This window comes from Botrytis cinerea, chromosome 12, assembly GCF_000143535.2.
Source record: "Botrytis cinerea B05.10 chromosome 12, complete sequence".
NCBI lineage: Eukaryota > Fungi > Ascomycota > Leotiomycetes > Helotiales > Sclerotiniaceae > Botrytis > Botrytis cinerea.
Genome location: NC_037321.1, coordinates 119,235 through 135,115, shown reverse-complemented (window position 1 = coordinate 135,115; position 15,881 = coordinate 119,235). Strand labels below are relative to the sequence as shown.

At 43.8% G+C, this 15,881-nt stretch overlaps 6 protein-coding genes across 6 annotated transcripts; 3 read left to right on the top strand and 3 right to left on the bottom strand.

Moving 5' to 3' along the window:
- The first annotated feature begins 2 nt into the window (after nt 1–2).
- On the top strand, nt 3–1,726 carry BCIN_12g00390 (hypothetical protein). The gene is made up of 4 exons (XM_001557924.2): nt 3–281; nt 343–647; nt 699–930; nt 980–1,726. The coding sequence occupies exons 1-4, from the start codon at nt 110–112 to the stop codon at nt 1,618–1,620; spliced, it is 1,350 nt and encodes a 449-aa protein (XP_001557974.1). The 5' UTR covers nt 3–109; the 3' UTR covers nt 1,621–1,726.
- A 70-nt stretch (nt 1,727–1,796) lies between these two features.
- Nucleotides 1,797–3,444, bottom strand: BCIN_12g00380 (hypothetical protein). Its single transcript, XM_001557925.2, has 3 exons — nt 2,800–3,444; nt 2,328–2,655; nt 1,797–2,175 (listed from the first exon to the last, which is right to left on the bottom strand). The coding sequence occupies exons 1-3, from the start codon at nt 2,971–2,973 to the stop codon at nt 2,063–2,065; spliced, it is 615 nt and encodes a 204-aa protein (XP_001557975.1). The 5' UTR covers nt 2,974–3,444; the 3' UTR covers nt 1,797–2,062.
- A 53-nt stretch (nt 3,445–3,497) lies between these two features.
- On the bottom strand, nt 3,498–5,102 carry BCIN_12g00370 (hypothetical protein). Its single transcript, XM_001557926.2, has one exon. The coding sequence runs from the start codon at nt 4,853–4,855 to the stop codon at nt 3,863–3,865; it is 993 nt and encodes a 330-aa protein (XP_001557976.1). The 5' UTR covers nt 4,856–5,102; the 3' UTR covers nt 3,498–3,862.
- Nucleotides 5,103–7,352: 2,250 nt separating this feature from the next.
- Nucleotides 7,353–9,184, top strand: BCIN_12g00360 (hypothetical protein). The gene is made up of 5 exons (XM_024696175.1): nt 7,353–7,555; nt 7,615–7,984; nt 8,047–8,154; nt 8,239–8,367; nt 8,531–9,184. The coding sequence occupies exons 1-5, from the start codon at nt 7,532–7,534 to the stop codon at nt 8,932–8,934; spliced, it is 1,035 nt and encodes a 344-aa protein (XP_024551981.1). The 5' UTR covers nt 7,353–7,531; the 3' UTR covers nt 8,935–9,184.
- Nucleotides 9,185–9,574: 390 nt separating this feature from the next.
- BCIN_12g00350 (hypothetical protein) lies at nt 9,575–11,321 on the bottom strand. The gene has a single exon (XM_001557928.2). The coding sequence runs from the start codon at nt 11,000–11,002 to the stop codon at nt 9,758–9,760; it is 1,245 nt and encodes a 414-aa protein (XP_001557978.1). The 5' UTR covers nt 11,003–11,321; the 3' UTR covers nt 9,575–9,757.
- A 1,701-nt stretch (nt 11,322–13,022) lies between these two features.
- On the top strand, nt 13,023–15,851 carry BCIN_12g00340 (hypothetical protein). Its single transcript, XM_024696174.1, has 4 exons — nt 13,023–13,427; nt 13,635–13,921; nt 14,297–15,104; nt 15,353–15,851. The coding sequence occupies exons 1-4, from the start codon at nt 13,325–13,327 to the stop codon at nt 15,568–15,570; spliced, it is 1,416 nt and encodes a 471-aa protein (XP_024551980.1). The 5' UTR covers nt 13,023–13,324; the 3' UTR covers nt 15,571–15,851.
- The last annotated feature ends 30 nt before the right edge of the window (nt 15,852–15,881 follow it).

Sequence of the window (15,881 nt, the reverse complement as noted above, 5' to 3'; positions counted from 1 at the left end):
CCGCGCTTTACATTTCGATATAAGAATGCCATATTTTCAACATCTGTTTTCTCTTTTCCATATTAATTCCGAAAATTACAACATAATCAATCAAATTAGTTAATTCAAAATGGCTCTCAGTCAAGCAGCAGCTCTCCTCGAGAAAGTCGTCGGTCATGATATCAATGCTATCACCGAACAAGATGTGACAAATCCAGCACGGGATCGTCAAAAGTACGCGGACCCAAGTGGCGAGACTATGAAGGCCCTATGTTGGATGGGGAAAAATACTGTCAAAATTCGTAAGGTTCTCCGTTCGATAATATCATCATCACACATCTAATATCCCTCTTCGATGAACAGAAGAAGTACCAAAACCAAGAGTCGTTGAAGATAGAGATGTAATTCTAAAAGTTACCGGAAGTACTGTTTGTGGAAGCGATCTTCATTTACTTCATGGATCGGTTGTGGAGTTGGAGAAGGGAGATATTCTCGGTCATGAGTTTTGTGGTGAAGTTGAGTCTATGGGCCCAGGTGTAAAGGGGCTAAAGAAGGGTGATCGTGTGGTTGCCAGTTTCCAGATTGCTTGTGGCGATTGTTACTATTGTGAAAAGAAACAATCATCACAGTGTGAAAAGACGAATAGTAATACTATTGAAAATGGAATGGTATGTTCCGATGTTGGCCGTTGAAAGGATATCAGGTGCTGACTTCAATAGTATGGAGGAAGAACAGCAGGAATGTTTGGCTACTCTCATTTCACAGGTGGATTTGCAGGTGGCCAAGCAGAATATGTTAGAGTTCCATTCGGGGATGTCAATCTTCTCAAGCTCCCATCAAATGTTCCAGATGAGAAGGGTCTTTTCTTATCCGATGTCATCTGTACATCTTGGAACTGTGTCGTCGATACCGGAGTCAACAAAGGAGATGTGGTTGCTATTTGGGGTGCTGGTAAGTATCTATTATCAACCAGTCATTCAATTATTCTAACAATATCTAGGCCCGATTGGACAAATGTCTGCAGAATTCGCTTTTATGAATGGTGCATCACGAGTCATCATGATCGATAGTAATTGGAGGTTGGATTTTGTCAAGTCTAAAATCCCCAAAGTCGAACTACTCGATTATAGTAAACTCCCTCGGGGAACCTCGGTCACCACCAAACTAAAGGAGATGGTTCCACGAGGACCCGATGTCGCACTCGAGTGCGTAGCAGGTGAATATGCCAAAGGCTGGGCCCACTACTTCGAGATGCTGCTCGGCATGGAAACAGACACATCCGAAATTATCAACGAAATGATCACATCCGTCAAGAACTTCGGTCGATGTGGTGTCACTGGTGTGTACGTCGGCTACACTAACCACTTCAACATCGGATCTTTGATGGAACGTGGTGTCCGACTTATCGGCAATGGGCAAGCTCCAGTACATATGTATTGGGAAAAACTTCTTGAAATGATTGAGAAGAATGAATTTGATCCTTTGCAAATGGTATCTCATCGGGTTTCATTGGACGAACTTGATGACGTCTACTATAAATTTGAGAAGAAGGAAGATGGAATGCAGAAAGTTTTTGTGCAGACGAAGTTTTCTGCACCAGCAGCCCCGGGTACTCCAAGTCTTACAACGTATAAGAAGTAAGGAATGAAAGGATTAATGGAGTATTTAATGAAAATTGACAATGATGAGGACGTGTACTTTTAGCAAAAAGCGATATATCAATATTTTTTCTACAAATGAGGATGTATTATCACAGGTAGTCAATTACGTCGATGAGCCATTGGACCAAAATTGCTAGGTAAAATCATTACGATTTCTGTAAGTCATGTGTGATTTTTCACTCCTCCTCACGCTCTCCCTCTGTCAGTCCTCCGCTAATAAATAGATCAAACATGAACACCTTAACTCCTCAACCATCGTTCGTTTCAAATCACCTCACTTCCACTCCCACGTCAACTTCAACTCCTTTGATTTTACCCTGCCTCGAGCCTGCTACTCTCATTTCGTTCCATCGTAAGTCATCTTGAGCTCGTCCACCTATATACATTTGCCCTTTCATTTAGCCGAAAAAAATGCCAGCCATTTAACAAGTAGCCATCATAGTAACCAATGCCGCCTTCTCCGCACTTGTGACTGTCAGGGAATAGACATATTTAACCTTGATCCACATCTTTGCATATGTGCACCAGTACGAAGCTATTGAACCTGTCAGTATACTTCCATTCATCTGAATTCCGCTTCTCTCCCTGCTTTCTTTTTTCAATGCAGCCCCGACTCCTTGCGCGTAGGATAAATGAAGAACAGAAACCAGCCCTCAGACAAACCCCCAAGACAAAAAGAGAACTTACTCAAACTAGGCTTCCACTCCTCTGGTCCACGGTCTCCCTTACTCTCATTGACATTATCGGTAACAGCCAGCAATTGTGGGTTAACAAGGTCATTAGCAAAAGCTTGACGTTGAGCCGTGGTCCATGCAGAGGCACCTGCTTTCCAGGCGTTACTCAAAGGAACAAGATGATCAATATCAACATCGGAGGCGGCGGTCCAGGTTGCACCATCGTATGGAGATACCCAGGTTCCCGATGTGGAAGCACAGGCAGAATCAACGACGACATTTTTACCGTCGCGCTTTAGAACGGTCTCACGAGTGTTGCAAGTGCCGGAGATAGTAATCCACTAGAGAGGAGAGTGCGTTAGGCTGGGTTTTGGGTAAATTGGGGAGGTGTGTGAACAAGCTGGTCAAGGTTGGGGAAAGAGGAAGGAGACGGTTGAATGCGAGGAATGAGATGAGAAGATGATCGAGTGAACAGAGAAACATACATGGGGGAATAAATCTCTACTATAACCATCTTGACTTCCGGCCGCAGCCACAGTCAAACCGGCAAGCTCGGTATTAGCAGTAGCTGTGGTTGGAATACCGGTTGGCGCTGGTACTGGGGTTGCATGAACGAGAAGTCCCGTTGCTAGAACAGTGAGGAAAAGACCTTTAAGCATATTGAAATGAAGTTTAACTGTGATAGTATACTTGTATTGTTGAATTGAGAAGAGGGATGGAGAGAAAGAACGTGAGATGGCAACACCAATCTTTTATAGCCAATTCATATTGATTAGAACAATGGGATATATCGAGATATCCCCATCTTAACTTCTGGGACCGATTTCTGGGCACGGCGGCATGCGAACACTGTTGCTTTCCTTCCGGATTCTTTATCAACAGGAAGCATTTCTAATCAACATTCAAATGGTTATCATCCCATCTACCCCATTCATACCACGTTTACCTCTTCCCAAATCTATTTTTCCGTTATCCTATCACACCTGATCCTACCCACACGCCTGCAAACCATAACCTTTACGATGGTGTTGAGCTTCCCAAAGGGGGAATTTCACCCCATTAAGTCTATCTGCCGATTCTTGGTATGCATAAGGCTTCAGTGCCCTTTTTCCACGACAGTGACATTGTCCTTTAGAGTTAAAGATAAAGTTGATAAGCATCAAATCAATTCGGCACATGGTCTTGGCTGCTTATATTTGATACCTTATATGGAAGGTGGGGAGGTGCTTGGCATACGGACGCCGCCTAATGATTGCCGTGAACTTTCATGAAGAAGGTGGGTTTGATAGTGGTGGTGAAGGGGAATATGCTTGAAACGTCCAAAGATTAACACGCGAATGAAGTTGAGTTGCCAACGAAAGCTAGTAAGATATTTACTATTATCATACTGACCTCTAACTCGAATTCGTCAATGCCTTTGCAAGAAAATGCCGATCCATCGTCTCCAATCTGCTTTGCTAAGTGGCATCCAGTTAATTCCTCAATCTCTCTTTGTTAATGAAGCCATCCTTCATCTATTCTCTGTGTCTATTTTATTCATTACTTGGATCATCCGGGAACTCTGATAGAGCCAGTCATTTGGAGGTATTCAACCAAGCCCTCAACTTGCCCGCCGAGATCTGGTTCCTTGCACTCGTTTGTATAATATATAGGGTGAAAACATCTCAAGTGGCGAAGGATCTCTATCATATCCTCTCTCTTCTGCCTCAGCTCTAAATCGGCTGGGTCTGTCATAACACTACCAAGGAATATTGGGTTTCCCAAATATGCAATTACCCTATCGAACTTCCCCACGGTTGGCAGGCCCAAAGTTTCTCGCATCAAACTCACCACATCCGCAAGGTTTTTTATCTGTTTGTTCACATGATCTTCCAAAGGCAGATCCCCAGAGCTCGGTGTCATGTCTATCAGCAACTTGACCTGCGAGCAAAATGGAAGAACGGCATTCATTCCCATGAAGCCTCCTATTCCACCACCTTGGTCCGCTTGACTAGCTAGGAACAAATGCAGTGCTGCAGTAGCACCATCTTCTAGACCACCTATGAAGACATTCCGTATACCTACAAGATTCGATTCTCTTTGGACAAATTGTTGGATGGGTTTTAGCATCCGACACAGTTCTTTGCGTATCTCTAATCGCTTTTCTTGTTGAAAGGTGTCTGAATATGCAGTCCATAAATCGACTAAGTCATCAGCCGTATCGCTCGTCTCGCTCTCTATATCCTGCACTGACCAGGGATAATTGATTTCAGGAAAGCACCAATTTGTTCCAGGAAATATGGACATAATCGTTTCACCATTCAGTCTTGCTGCCATGAGTTCTCCTGCAAAGCCAACGGCATCATCATGGACGTCATGAAGAAGAATGACGGAACGGGTATGGGAAGTCCCGGGTTTTCGAGGAATCCTCACGGATCCGTCCGGATATACATCAGGCTCTGGAGATGTGGATTCAGCTGTCTTCACATCATCCGTGTCAACTTTTGAGTCTTTTCTCTCCTCCGAGGGCTGACCATTCGCTTGTTCAGCGGCTCTATTCATTGCAATTCGAAGTGAATCTTCAGAAGTCTGGTCGATGTTTGAGAGGTTGAACAGTTGAATTTTGACAGTTGGAGATATCGATTTGTTGCGTCCAAAGTTTATAATGGCAATGCTGGGTCAAATGTTGAAGAGGTAAAGATGCACTGGGAGGTCGATCATACCAATTTTTTTTATTGAATGCTTAGGCAATCGTGCTAATACGCAATAAAATAACATGAAGGATGATAAAATGCAGTATCATACAGACGAACTGAAGTAGGTAGCATGATTTGTGTAGTGTCACTCCTTCCCAAGTAAACCTAACCCTAATATTTGGACGGTAGGTTCGAACATCTTCAAGTGCTAATTAGATCAATGAATCTGACGAGATGGATTTCATGTCTGTCAAGACTCGAGAACTCAAGTTCTCGACAATCAACATGTATGATCCTTCTCAACATTGAAAGTACCTATCTTATCCCAACTGCTGCAAATCAGTGATCAAAATCGTGCCCCACTAATGAAGGAGAGACGTAAGCCATAAACGTTCCATTTCAACATTGCGTTGATGTGAATATGCTTCAAGACCTAACCACCACAAATGAATGTGTATGATCTACCTGTATACTGTATAATGTTGTAGACGCCGACTCGAGAGCAATCAACTCAACTCGGTGATATTAAGGTGTTCTGAGGTATCAACAGTATCAACTGTTGGCATGACGGCCCAAGCTTCCCTAAGAAGTTCGGTATTCGGTATTCGGAATTGTCGTCAAATCACCAAGATAATCTATCTCATTTCGAACTTTTTAAACAAATAAAACATAAGAATCGAAGCAAATCCAGAAAATCTGTGTTTCCATGGAACAATGAGTCCTCATTTGCTGAGAGGTGCATGAAAAGGTATCAAAGTATAGAGGTTTGTGGGTGTTAAGGTGTCAAACTACCTGCCAGCTTCGTAGATATCGTTTGCTGTGCTAAGCACACTCGAGTAGCTTCAAAAGATTATCACTGACAATCCATAGATGCGCAGAGAAGAACGACGATACTGATGACCTAGTAGCACCCTCAGGATTCTCATAAATCTTTCCAGATTCCAACTTGATATATATTCAATCGATCCGCACATTATCGAATATTTCATTGCGATCCGCGAGCCTGTTCAACTGCCGATCCGACACCCTCTTCGACTTTCTCCCAAACAATTTCGAAGCCTGGACGTTTCTACCTGGACAATGTCCTGACTTAATCTGGCCGTCATCCTGGTGGGCGCTGTGTGCTGTGCTCGTAGATTGCGATTCGTCAGTCTGGACAAGGCTATATACCTACTTCAATGAAATCAAATGATTACAAAACACTTCACTCGACACCCACACGCATTATTCTCTCACCGATGCCTACGAATTTCGGGACTTATATGCTTTGAGGAATGGATATCCGACACGCAGCCTGCTCCAAATTGATTTATCCTACCGAGCACCGGCCAACGATCCAATTATCCAAATCCATTTGAGTCTCAGGTGGCAACTTGCAAGACGAATCGTCGGTGTGGATTCATGTTCAGGACTGTATTGGATTATGAGAGCGACACGGCAGTTATATCCGGCTCGTTGGGATTTCCAGCAACAATTTTCTGCATGACAGGCAAGCAATTACTTCATATGGATAGACGACCGACTTCCACCACTATACGATAGACAGCAAGGACCGGCACAAGGGCAAAATCGACATGCGGAATCGACAAGTGATCCCCATTGTCAGATACCAACAAATGAAAATCTCAGGGGATCTTCAAGCATTGCAGTTAGTTGGATACATGAACTGTGAGCCGCATGCGCCTTTTCTTGGGATTCCAGTGGACTCTTTCAAATTTCGAATAGATAGGAGTCGAAATTGGTTTCATGTACGTCGTTCAATCCGGCAACACGAGTGGAACTTTGACAAGCAAAGTGACGGGGGCGGGTAAGCGGAGATACCGGAGAGAGATCATGTCTTCCGCCCCACAAGTTGATGGACCAAAGTCCAATACCCAGGGGGGTGCTTGACGCATGGTTTTTACAGAAACAGCAGTTCGCGGTTCCTGCACGATTTTTTTCTTTTTTTTTCGTCATTTTCGCTGAATCGTTCACGCCAGTATAGTTAGCACTATACTGCCACAATCATCTTCTTCCACACTATTTCTTATCCAAGCTCTCACCTCCTTCATCGTTAGCGAGTTTTCCCCGGATGAGATCGCTTCAAAATGACACCCGTCTATTTCTTACTTATAGGACTTTGCGCGCAATGAAAATATCAATTACAGCCAATGTCAATTGAGGAAATATATCTGCATGGTTCTCCGCAGGTATGACTAGGGTAGTTTACCATCGGCAGGACTTTCAACAAATGAGGTTTCTCTCTACTGGGGTAATAGTGGGACAAAGCTTCATAATCATTAGCATCACGATGTACTGTGCCTCTTCAGGACTTTGTGCCCTGTACGCTGATGAGAAATTTGATATGGGCCCTTGTCTTATCTGACAATAATGGTTACCGCGAGGCGAGATCTCGAAATCATTTCTAACGGGTAATCGTTATTCAAAATATCTTGGCTATCTTCTTTCTCATTGCTTTATTCTCTCTTAAAACAACCATTTCTTTTTCTTTTGTTTCAGCACATCACATCTTGTCAAGCTAGTTTCGTCAAATTTTCAAGCCATGGATGCCTTTACTCCAGCACAGGCAAGTTTACACGTTTCGAAGCTTCATACACTCTCAACTAACATGTTTTGCACCAACAGACGACTGAGCTCGTCTCGCGCATCGGTGCCAAAAAAGCCCGTATGAGAATTGATAAAATGTTCATCAACTCTTTTATGGGAGGATGTCTCATTTCTTTTGGATGCGCTCTCTCTCTCTCCACCAGTTCTTCCCCGTGGTTTCAAACAAATGCTCCAGGTCTCATCCGTACCATCTCTGCGATGGTCTTCCCTGTTGGATTGATCATGGTTGTCCTTACGGGAGCCGATCTGTTCACAAGTTATTGCATGTACAGTGTGGTCGCTTTATTGCATAGACGTTGTAGCCTTTTGGATTTGTTGAAGACTTGGTTTGTCAGTTTCTTCGGAAATTTGGCAGGAGCTTTGTTTTTAATGGCTGTCCTTACTGGTTGTAAGTATCCGTGCTCAATTATGTTCGAAACTGTGGACTGTGAGATGCTGATAGACGACTAGATGGCGGCACATTCGAATCTGGAGCATACAAAGAGGAAGCTATTGCATTTGCAAAGGGAAAAGCAGTCACGCCAGAATGGCATCAGATTTTCCTCAAGGCAATTATGTGTACGTTTTTCTTCGGGTGTAACACTTCGTTTCCACGCGGATTTGAGCGGTGCCTTGCGAACCTATACTTACAATATTACACAGGCAATTGGCTCGTCTGTATGGCCGTATTTCTCGCCATCTCCTCCCGCGAAGTCCTCTCTAAAATCGTCGCCATCTGGTTTCCTGTAATGTGCTTCGTCGGTTTGGGAACCGATCACGTTATTGCCAATAGTTCGTATTCCCATTCCTTATCAATTCCTTATCTTTTTCTTTTCTTTTTCTTTCCGTGACATGAAATGTCGTGCGAGTGGAAGAGACGCCAAGCATGATTGCCCTGCCAAGTCATTGGCGCCAGCCCTACTAGTCCAAGCCACTAACGCGTCACCACTTCCAGTGTACTTCATCCCCCTCGCCATCTTCCTTGGAGCACCTGCTCCTCTTACAGTAAACTACTATATCTGGAAATCAATGATCCCATCTCTCCTCGGCAACATCGTCGGCGGCGGAGTTTTCTGCGGTGGTGTATACTGGTATCTTTTCCTCGCACATGAAACTGTCCCCATCCATTTCGATACTATCGATGCGAACACCGCGGTTTACGAACAAGGCGGTCCAATTCAAAGACAAGTTACAATTGAGGGAGCAGGAACAGGTTATGGGCATGCCCATAACCCTGAGGTGGTTCCAAACTCGGGAAATAACGCAAGAAGTGGAATTGCCAAGGAATTGCATCTTGGTGCAGTTGAGAGTTTAGGGAGGAAAAAGGAGGGGAGTGAAGGAAGCAGTGGAAGTGTTTAATTAGAGACAGTGTCTGAACAGGAATTCCGGACGAGCGAAATGAAACCTAGTACGCTAAAGACTGGGCTTAAAAAGGAGAAGGAACTGGTTGCGATGCGGCGATACCATGCATTTTTTGATACACGGCGGGACCTGTAGGTGGTGCGCCTTTGCATATGATTTGAAGATCTTGCTATTCTGTGTATATTTCACTCATTTTTAACTATTATACGTATAATGATATCATAAATTTCTATTTACAAATAATTGAAATTTCTACTTACAAATAATTGCGTATGTTGGGTGGTTTGCCAGAGGTGACTTTAGTCTACAACTCCACCCTATCCAGAGAGCAATCGACAAGATATTCCTCAATCTCGGATTTTATATCATTGAGTTTGCTAGAAGATGAGTAACACGAGAAGGACATATGTTGAGCCATGAATGTTTTGGGCGGTGAATGTGGGAGAGCTCTGTGCCCTTCTTCGAGTTATCATCTTTGGAAACAACCCAAAGAAATGGTAAATTGAAATCATTCGGTCAAATCTAGACATTCAAATTCCCAAAAGTTCAATTTTTTTTCCAATGTGATTTCTCTAAATCACATCAAACTTATGAAATTTCAACTAATCTGTCAACCAGGATCTCAAAGTGGGTTGTTTGGTATCAATTGTATATTCTTATACCTATATCATTACAGATTGAACGCCACACAACTTGCCAGCCCTTCCTTTCGCCCTTTCCCTTTCCCTTTCCCATATCATCTCGTGCATATTCATTCATCTTCGTTTTTCCACCACCCCGCCCACCAACATTAATAAACCAAACTAGCCACATGTTCCATCTAAAACATCATAGCCTGTCGTCTCAACTTTTTCGCCGCCCCAGATGCAGCATTACAAGCCGTCTCTTGCGTTTCGCATTGTTCTACTCCACCCGCCAAACTCCCACTATTTGCTGCCCTCGAACAGGCATTATGTTGTACACTGCAGCTTCTTTGAAGTGCTGCCCCTTCACCCACAAACGAATCTCCGTTAACCGAGAAAGGACGATCACCTGCTGAGGAAGTAACTGGGGGAGGTGCTCCACCTAGTGTTCCAGTGAAAGTTTGGACATTTGTTCCTGTGGCAGTAGTTCCGGTAGATGAAGCTGCTGCTGCTGCGGATGCAGAAGAGGCGACTGATGCAATTGAGGTTGCTGCTACAGAAGCAACGGAAGCGAGAGATAACATTGATGATGAATCCGTCGCGATAGCGGCAACGGCGGTAATTGTACTTGTTACTGCGGCGGCACACTCGCTACCTGTAGTGTTCGAAGTTGAGTTACTCGATGAGATAGAAGTGGTGACGGCGGTAGAAGTGGAATTTGCCGAAATTCCTGCGACAGCTGCGGTGATTTCCTCGGCGGTGGCATCATTAACGATGAGGTTTTTCGTGAAGATACAACCAGGTGAATCAGCTTCGTCGTCACAAGTATTCCCAGCACCAGTTGTATCACCGATAGTTCCTGGTGCAAATGTACCCGAAAGAAGAGCTTCTTGAGGATCTGCCCCGATAGCAGCAAGTTGTTTAGCGAGGGAAAGAACAATGGCCTTATTGGTAGCGGCGGCGTTTGGTGAAGCTGGATCTTGATGTTGTTGGACAGCTTGAATCTCGGGATTGACGGCAGTTTCGTTGCAAATGACAGATGCAAGACCAACTGATGCTGTATTTCTTTCAATTGCTGCATACATCAATGCATCAGCCATACCGGTTACATTATTAGCAGCCTTGGCATTAGTGAAAGCTTGATCGGCAGTAGCTTGATGAAGACAATCTGGATTTGCGATTGTTCCAGCTCCTTTCAAGGCAGCAGCATTACCCAAAAGACCAAAGACTGGATCTTGGATCTTGTTTGGATTGTTGATGTTTAGATTGACACGAACACCATCGAGGAATCGATTGTGGGAATGTTCTTGAGGAACCTCACGTCCTCTTAGCATTCGCTTTGGTATCGTTGGAAGATTGAATGTGTTCTTTGGTTCTGCGACGGGAGCAGCAGATACCAAGCCGAGAGCGGCGATCAAAAGGGTTGCGGTTTCGTACTTCATGATGATGATATTGGAGTGATTGAAGTTGATAGTAATAAAAATTCAAAGTTCGTAAATAGATGGCAATTGGCAAAAACAAGTGTATAAAGAAGGACCGGCCTAAGTTGAATATAAATTTATTGCAAAGATTAAGATTTAAAGAATGTATAAGAGTTAAAGTTCTCAGAACTGAAAGGAAGAGAATGTAGATAGAGCTGAAAGAAAGGCTGCGAATGTGATGAGGAGAAAATATAATATACTTGGCAACTTGCTAGACCTTATATCTTGAATCATTCACGCTTTAGTCACTCGATAAAATCTAGACAACGAGGGCCAGGCCGTATGCTTCCTCCTTGTTACCCTGAGTTTCCACATTTTTGGATTTCTGAAATAAGTCGTAGATCTTACAGGGAGAAGAACATGGTCAAGGACTTAATTCTCGTCTGATGAATCCAACGGTTTGAAGCAAGCGGTATGAAAAAGCTTTGGATACTAGACCAATACGCTATAGTATATTCAATGTAAGTCTGAAGTCTAGAAGATGTCTCGGTGGCTGACCCGACTGGTCATGGTACATAGGATGAATTTGGCCCTTGCATGGTCAGTACCCTTGACACTTAAAATTTTGCAATAACAGTCTCAGATAATGATGAGGAGTCATTCAGCGACCATTTTGACAGCCATCTAGGGTCCAAATCTGACATATCTGAAGAAGATAAGATGAATGATGACAGGACATTCGCGTCAAGTCGACCACCATCAAGAGCTGGAACACCGAAAGCATGATATTCCTCTAACCGTCTCATCGCATCAAGATGTCAAGCTTGAAGAGATGTTTGTAATTGGATGAATTGATATGTTGGCGTTGATATGGGACGAGCCTTGTCGCAGATGTAAGATCTGATTCCAAGCGATGTCTCCAAGCCCTGTCTGGGGTAATCACACGTGACCTTCCTCAATCTTTTTGCAAGCCCTCACACAATGCTGTGCATTTTATCTAACTTGATGGTGTCGCAGAGTCCGGATGCAACTGGCAATGAAACTCGCTCGCGTCTATCTTTTGCTGTAATACAGGTAGGGCTGTACTGGTAATCTATCTGAAGTTTTGATGGCACATCGATATCTTTAGTACGTATTGAGTACCTCATTTTGGTGAATCATCCCTTCTCTGCCCTGCATCATCGTCACTAACAAGCGGGAAAATAGAATTTAGTGGAGATATTGATGATTTCAATGTCTCACATCGGATTGACGTTTGTTAATGGACGATGGCCAGAAATAAAATAATAGCCTTCTTGTATTGCATGAACCATCAAGGGACCTCCAGTTCATGTCGGATGCTCGCAAAAGTATGGCATAACGACTTCCAACGGCGGTAAGATCTCGTCCCATCTTCTCTCCCATCCACGTTTTCAAACCTTGAGATGACGAATAGCCCTGCAAAGTGTTCGTCTGCGATAGAAAAGCTTAATGCCCCCTCGCGACTGGGAATAGGCGAACGCCAATGCTGTACACTCCACACTCCACCATCCACTTCTTCTAAACTCCAAAATTCAAGTCTGATAACCAAACAATCTCTAGTCTCTTCGTTCTTCGGCCTTCTTTCCAGGAGAAAAGGTCTCGACGTCCTCTGGAGTAGTGCCCAATACGACGTTGACGTTGAAAGCATGCAGATTTCTCACATATGTACCCAAATCCAATGATTTCGATGTCAACGTCAATATCGATTTCAATGACAGAGCCGTTGATTCCATTGATGGCAATTATTGAATGCCGAATCGCTTAACCGCTATCGTTCAATGACATACTTCGTAGAGCAAACAAAGGTCAAGGATCACTCGCACGTCCATCACATCACATCACCTCACGTCAGTTACATAGTGACATCATGGATATGCATATCTTTCTGACGAGATTTCGATTTCCTCGATGTCAAAAATTTACACCAATAGTAGTAATTTTATGGATTATTTATTGGCTTTGATAAGAATCGCATTAGAGGTTTTCCTAATAGTACCTGCCAAGCATGATCGATCATGTTGGATTGCCATCTAAATTGTGACAAGTGCATCTTTGTTCGTTCATTCATCCATCCATGAATTTTCCTGCGATGCACACGATTCAAGATCTGAAGGTTTTGACGATATGATTCTAGGCATTTCCAAGAGGACATTGTGAGAGTGAGATTTTTGTATTCTTAATTTCTAGCTGCAATAGTAAACTTCGTTGAACTTTCGAGCTGTATTGCTATTCAGAACACCCACAGTTTTTCAACATCGATATCCCGTATCCGATATTTGTTTTGGATCAGAGACCCGAGATTCCTGAATACCGACGCCCAAAATGGCGGGTGATGAAGAGGAGCAAGATACTCGTCCGGTGGGATTCTGGCATCGCGATTTAAACGAGACGAGGAAATATGTTGTTAAGAAATGGATTATTACGAGTATGTTCCTTCTAACTTTGGGTCTTTGAGTTTGTTGTATGTGTAGGAGTGGGGGGCGGGTGTTCGATTGCTAGATTGTAGTTCAATCATATGAGAATTAAGGGTGCTCTGTTGTAATTCCCGTTCTATCGCAGAGCTTTTTGACAATATATTTTCTGACTTTTTTCCCCCTGACTCTCTCTTCTCCCTCTTACTAACATCGCTCAGCCTTGATCCTCTCCATAGCAATCCTATCCATTCTTTCTATTTACTGGGGCGTTCTCTTTCACGTTGAGCAGAACCTGTCGTCGCTAGTAGTCTGGGTAGTAGATTTTGATGCACAAGTTGCACCTTACACAGACACAACTCCAATAGTTGGACCCGAGATTGTAAAGGCTGCTGAGGCACTGATTGCTCCTGAAGGTGCGCTCGGGTGGGGAAGTTTACCGGCTAGTGATTTTGGATATGATCCAATGGAGGTCAGAAGGAGGGTTTGGGAGTTTGGAGCTTGGGCTGTGAGTTGTGTGGTTTCTTTCTTTTGTGTTTTGATGGGGTGTGTAGAATGTACGGATTGTAGGTCAAGTTGTCAACAATGTGAGAAGCGTGAATGTTGGAGCCATCTAGGTCATTGGAGTGGCGTTGAACATTCAGATTATCTTGGACAACACAATGATGCCGAACAATTAACTCCTGGAAGAAGTTCTTTTAGGGTTTCAATTTGTCTTTGAAAATAAGTTTCTCAAAATGCTGCAAGCATTAGCAAATTTTCAAAAGTTTGAAATAATTCCATCAGGCTGCAGTTCAGACAGACGCCTAAACGCATAAGACTCGTTCCGAGCACTCCAGACTTCTCAAAGTACTCGAGATAATTCTATACTAACAAAACTCAGGCAGTAATAATCAACGCAAATGCCACAGCCCTCCTCCAAAACGCCGTTCAAAATGGCAACACGACATATGATCCCATGGGAATTGCACAAATAATCTACGTCCAAGCACGAGATGAAACAACCTACGCCAACTATATCACCCCACAGCTACTCCAATTCCAATCCTCTGTAACCGCCATGTTTGGCCAGCAATGGGCTGCACAGGTGGGAGATCAAGCCGCTACAAACCCAGCCATATTGACCAATATCCGGAATAATCCCCAGACGATATCACCCGCTATCGGATTCTCGACATTCAATCTTCGACCCTTTACTCCGCCTGTGGCTACGCCAGCTGTGAGCATCGGTCTCATCTACCTGATCATCATCTCTTTCTTCTCCTTCTCCTTCTACCTCCCCGTTCACACAAAATACATAACCCCTCAAGGTCATCGCCCGCTCCACTTCTACCAAATGGTCATCTGGCGCTGGCTAGCCACCATCACCGCCTACTTCTTCCTCTCGCTCTTCTACTCGCTCCTCTCTCTCGCCTTCCAGATTCCCTTCTCCACAGGCCACAAATCCATAACTTCAGTCGAAAGCGCCACAGCCTATGGAAAAGGCACATTTGTAGTGTTCTGGATGCTCAACTGGGTAGGTATGGGCGCGTTAGGTATTGCGTGCGAGAATGTGACGATGATTATTGGGCAGCCGTGGACTGCGCTGTGGTTGGTCTTTTGGGTCATCACGAATGTTTCGACGAGCTTCTATTCGATTGATTTGGCGCCGAAATTCTTTTATTGGGGGTATGCTTGGCCATTGCATAATAGTGAGTTTTATTTTTTTGCTTCTGTTTTTTGTTTTGGTCGTTGCGAGGGACAATTACAGTGTTCGGTTGTATAATTTGACAATAAGAGAGTTCTGGAGATTGAACTTTGTTTGATTCTCAAACTCGTTTCAACGAGAGCTTTCATTATAGTATTGAAAGCCTTCAAACAACCTCCTTCCTCCCTATCACCCCACCCTTCCACCCACCCATCCACAAACCGCCTAACTAACCTACCCCTCCCACCCCAGTCGTCGAAGCCAGTCGCCAACTCCTCTTTGACCTGCACTCGCGCATCGGCCTCAACTTCGGCATCCTATTCACCTGGGTCGCAATCAACACTCTATTCTTCCCTTTCTGCTGCTACTTCATGCGCTGGCAAACATTGCGAAGTCAGGAAAAGACCATGGACAAGAGAGGGAATGCCAAGGAAGATTCTGAAAGTAAGGGGCCGGAGGAAACTGGATAGGAAGGTCTGAATATCATATCAGATTGGAATTGGGGTATCTGAAATCTCGGTTCGGAGGTTTGGAGATCCGTTGATTGATACCTAGATGGACGGAAAGTTTTTTTTTTCTCTCTAGATCGCTATACATGTTTGTGTGTATATATATGACCTCGAAGAGATCGAATGAAGTATGACGCAGTGATGGAAGCTTGTACATATATATATCAGTTGAAACTACAACGTTTGTAAAACAAAAATAAATAAAAAATGATAATGCAGTAATAGCCAATAACTATCTTTCAATTGGAGTGGTGGAGTGAAGCAAAATAGCA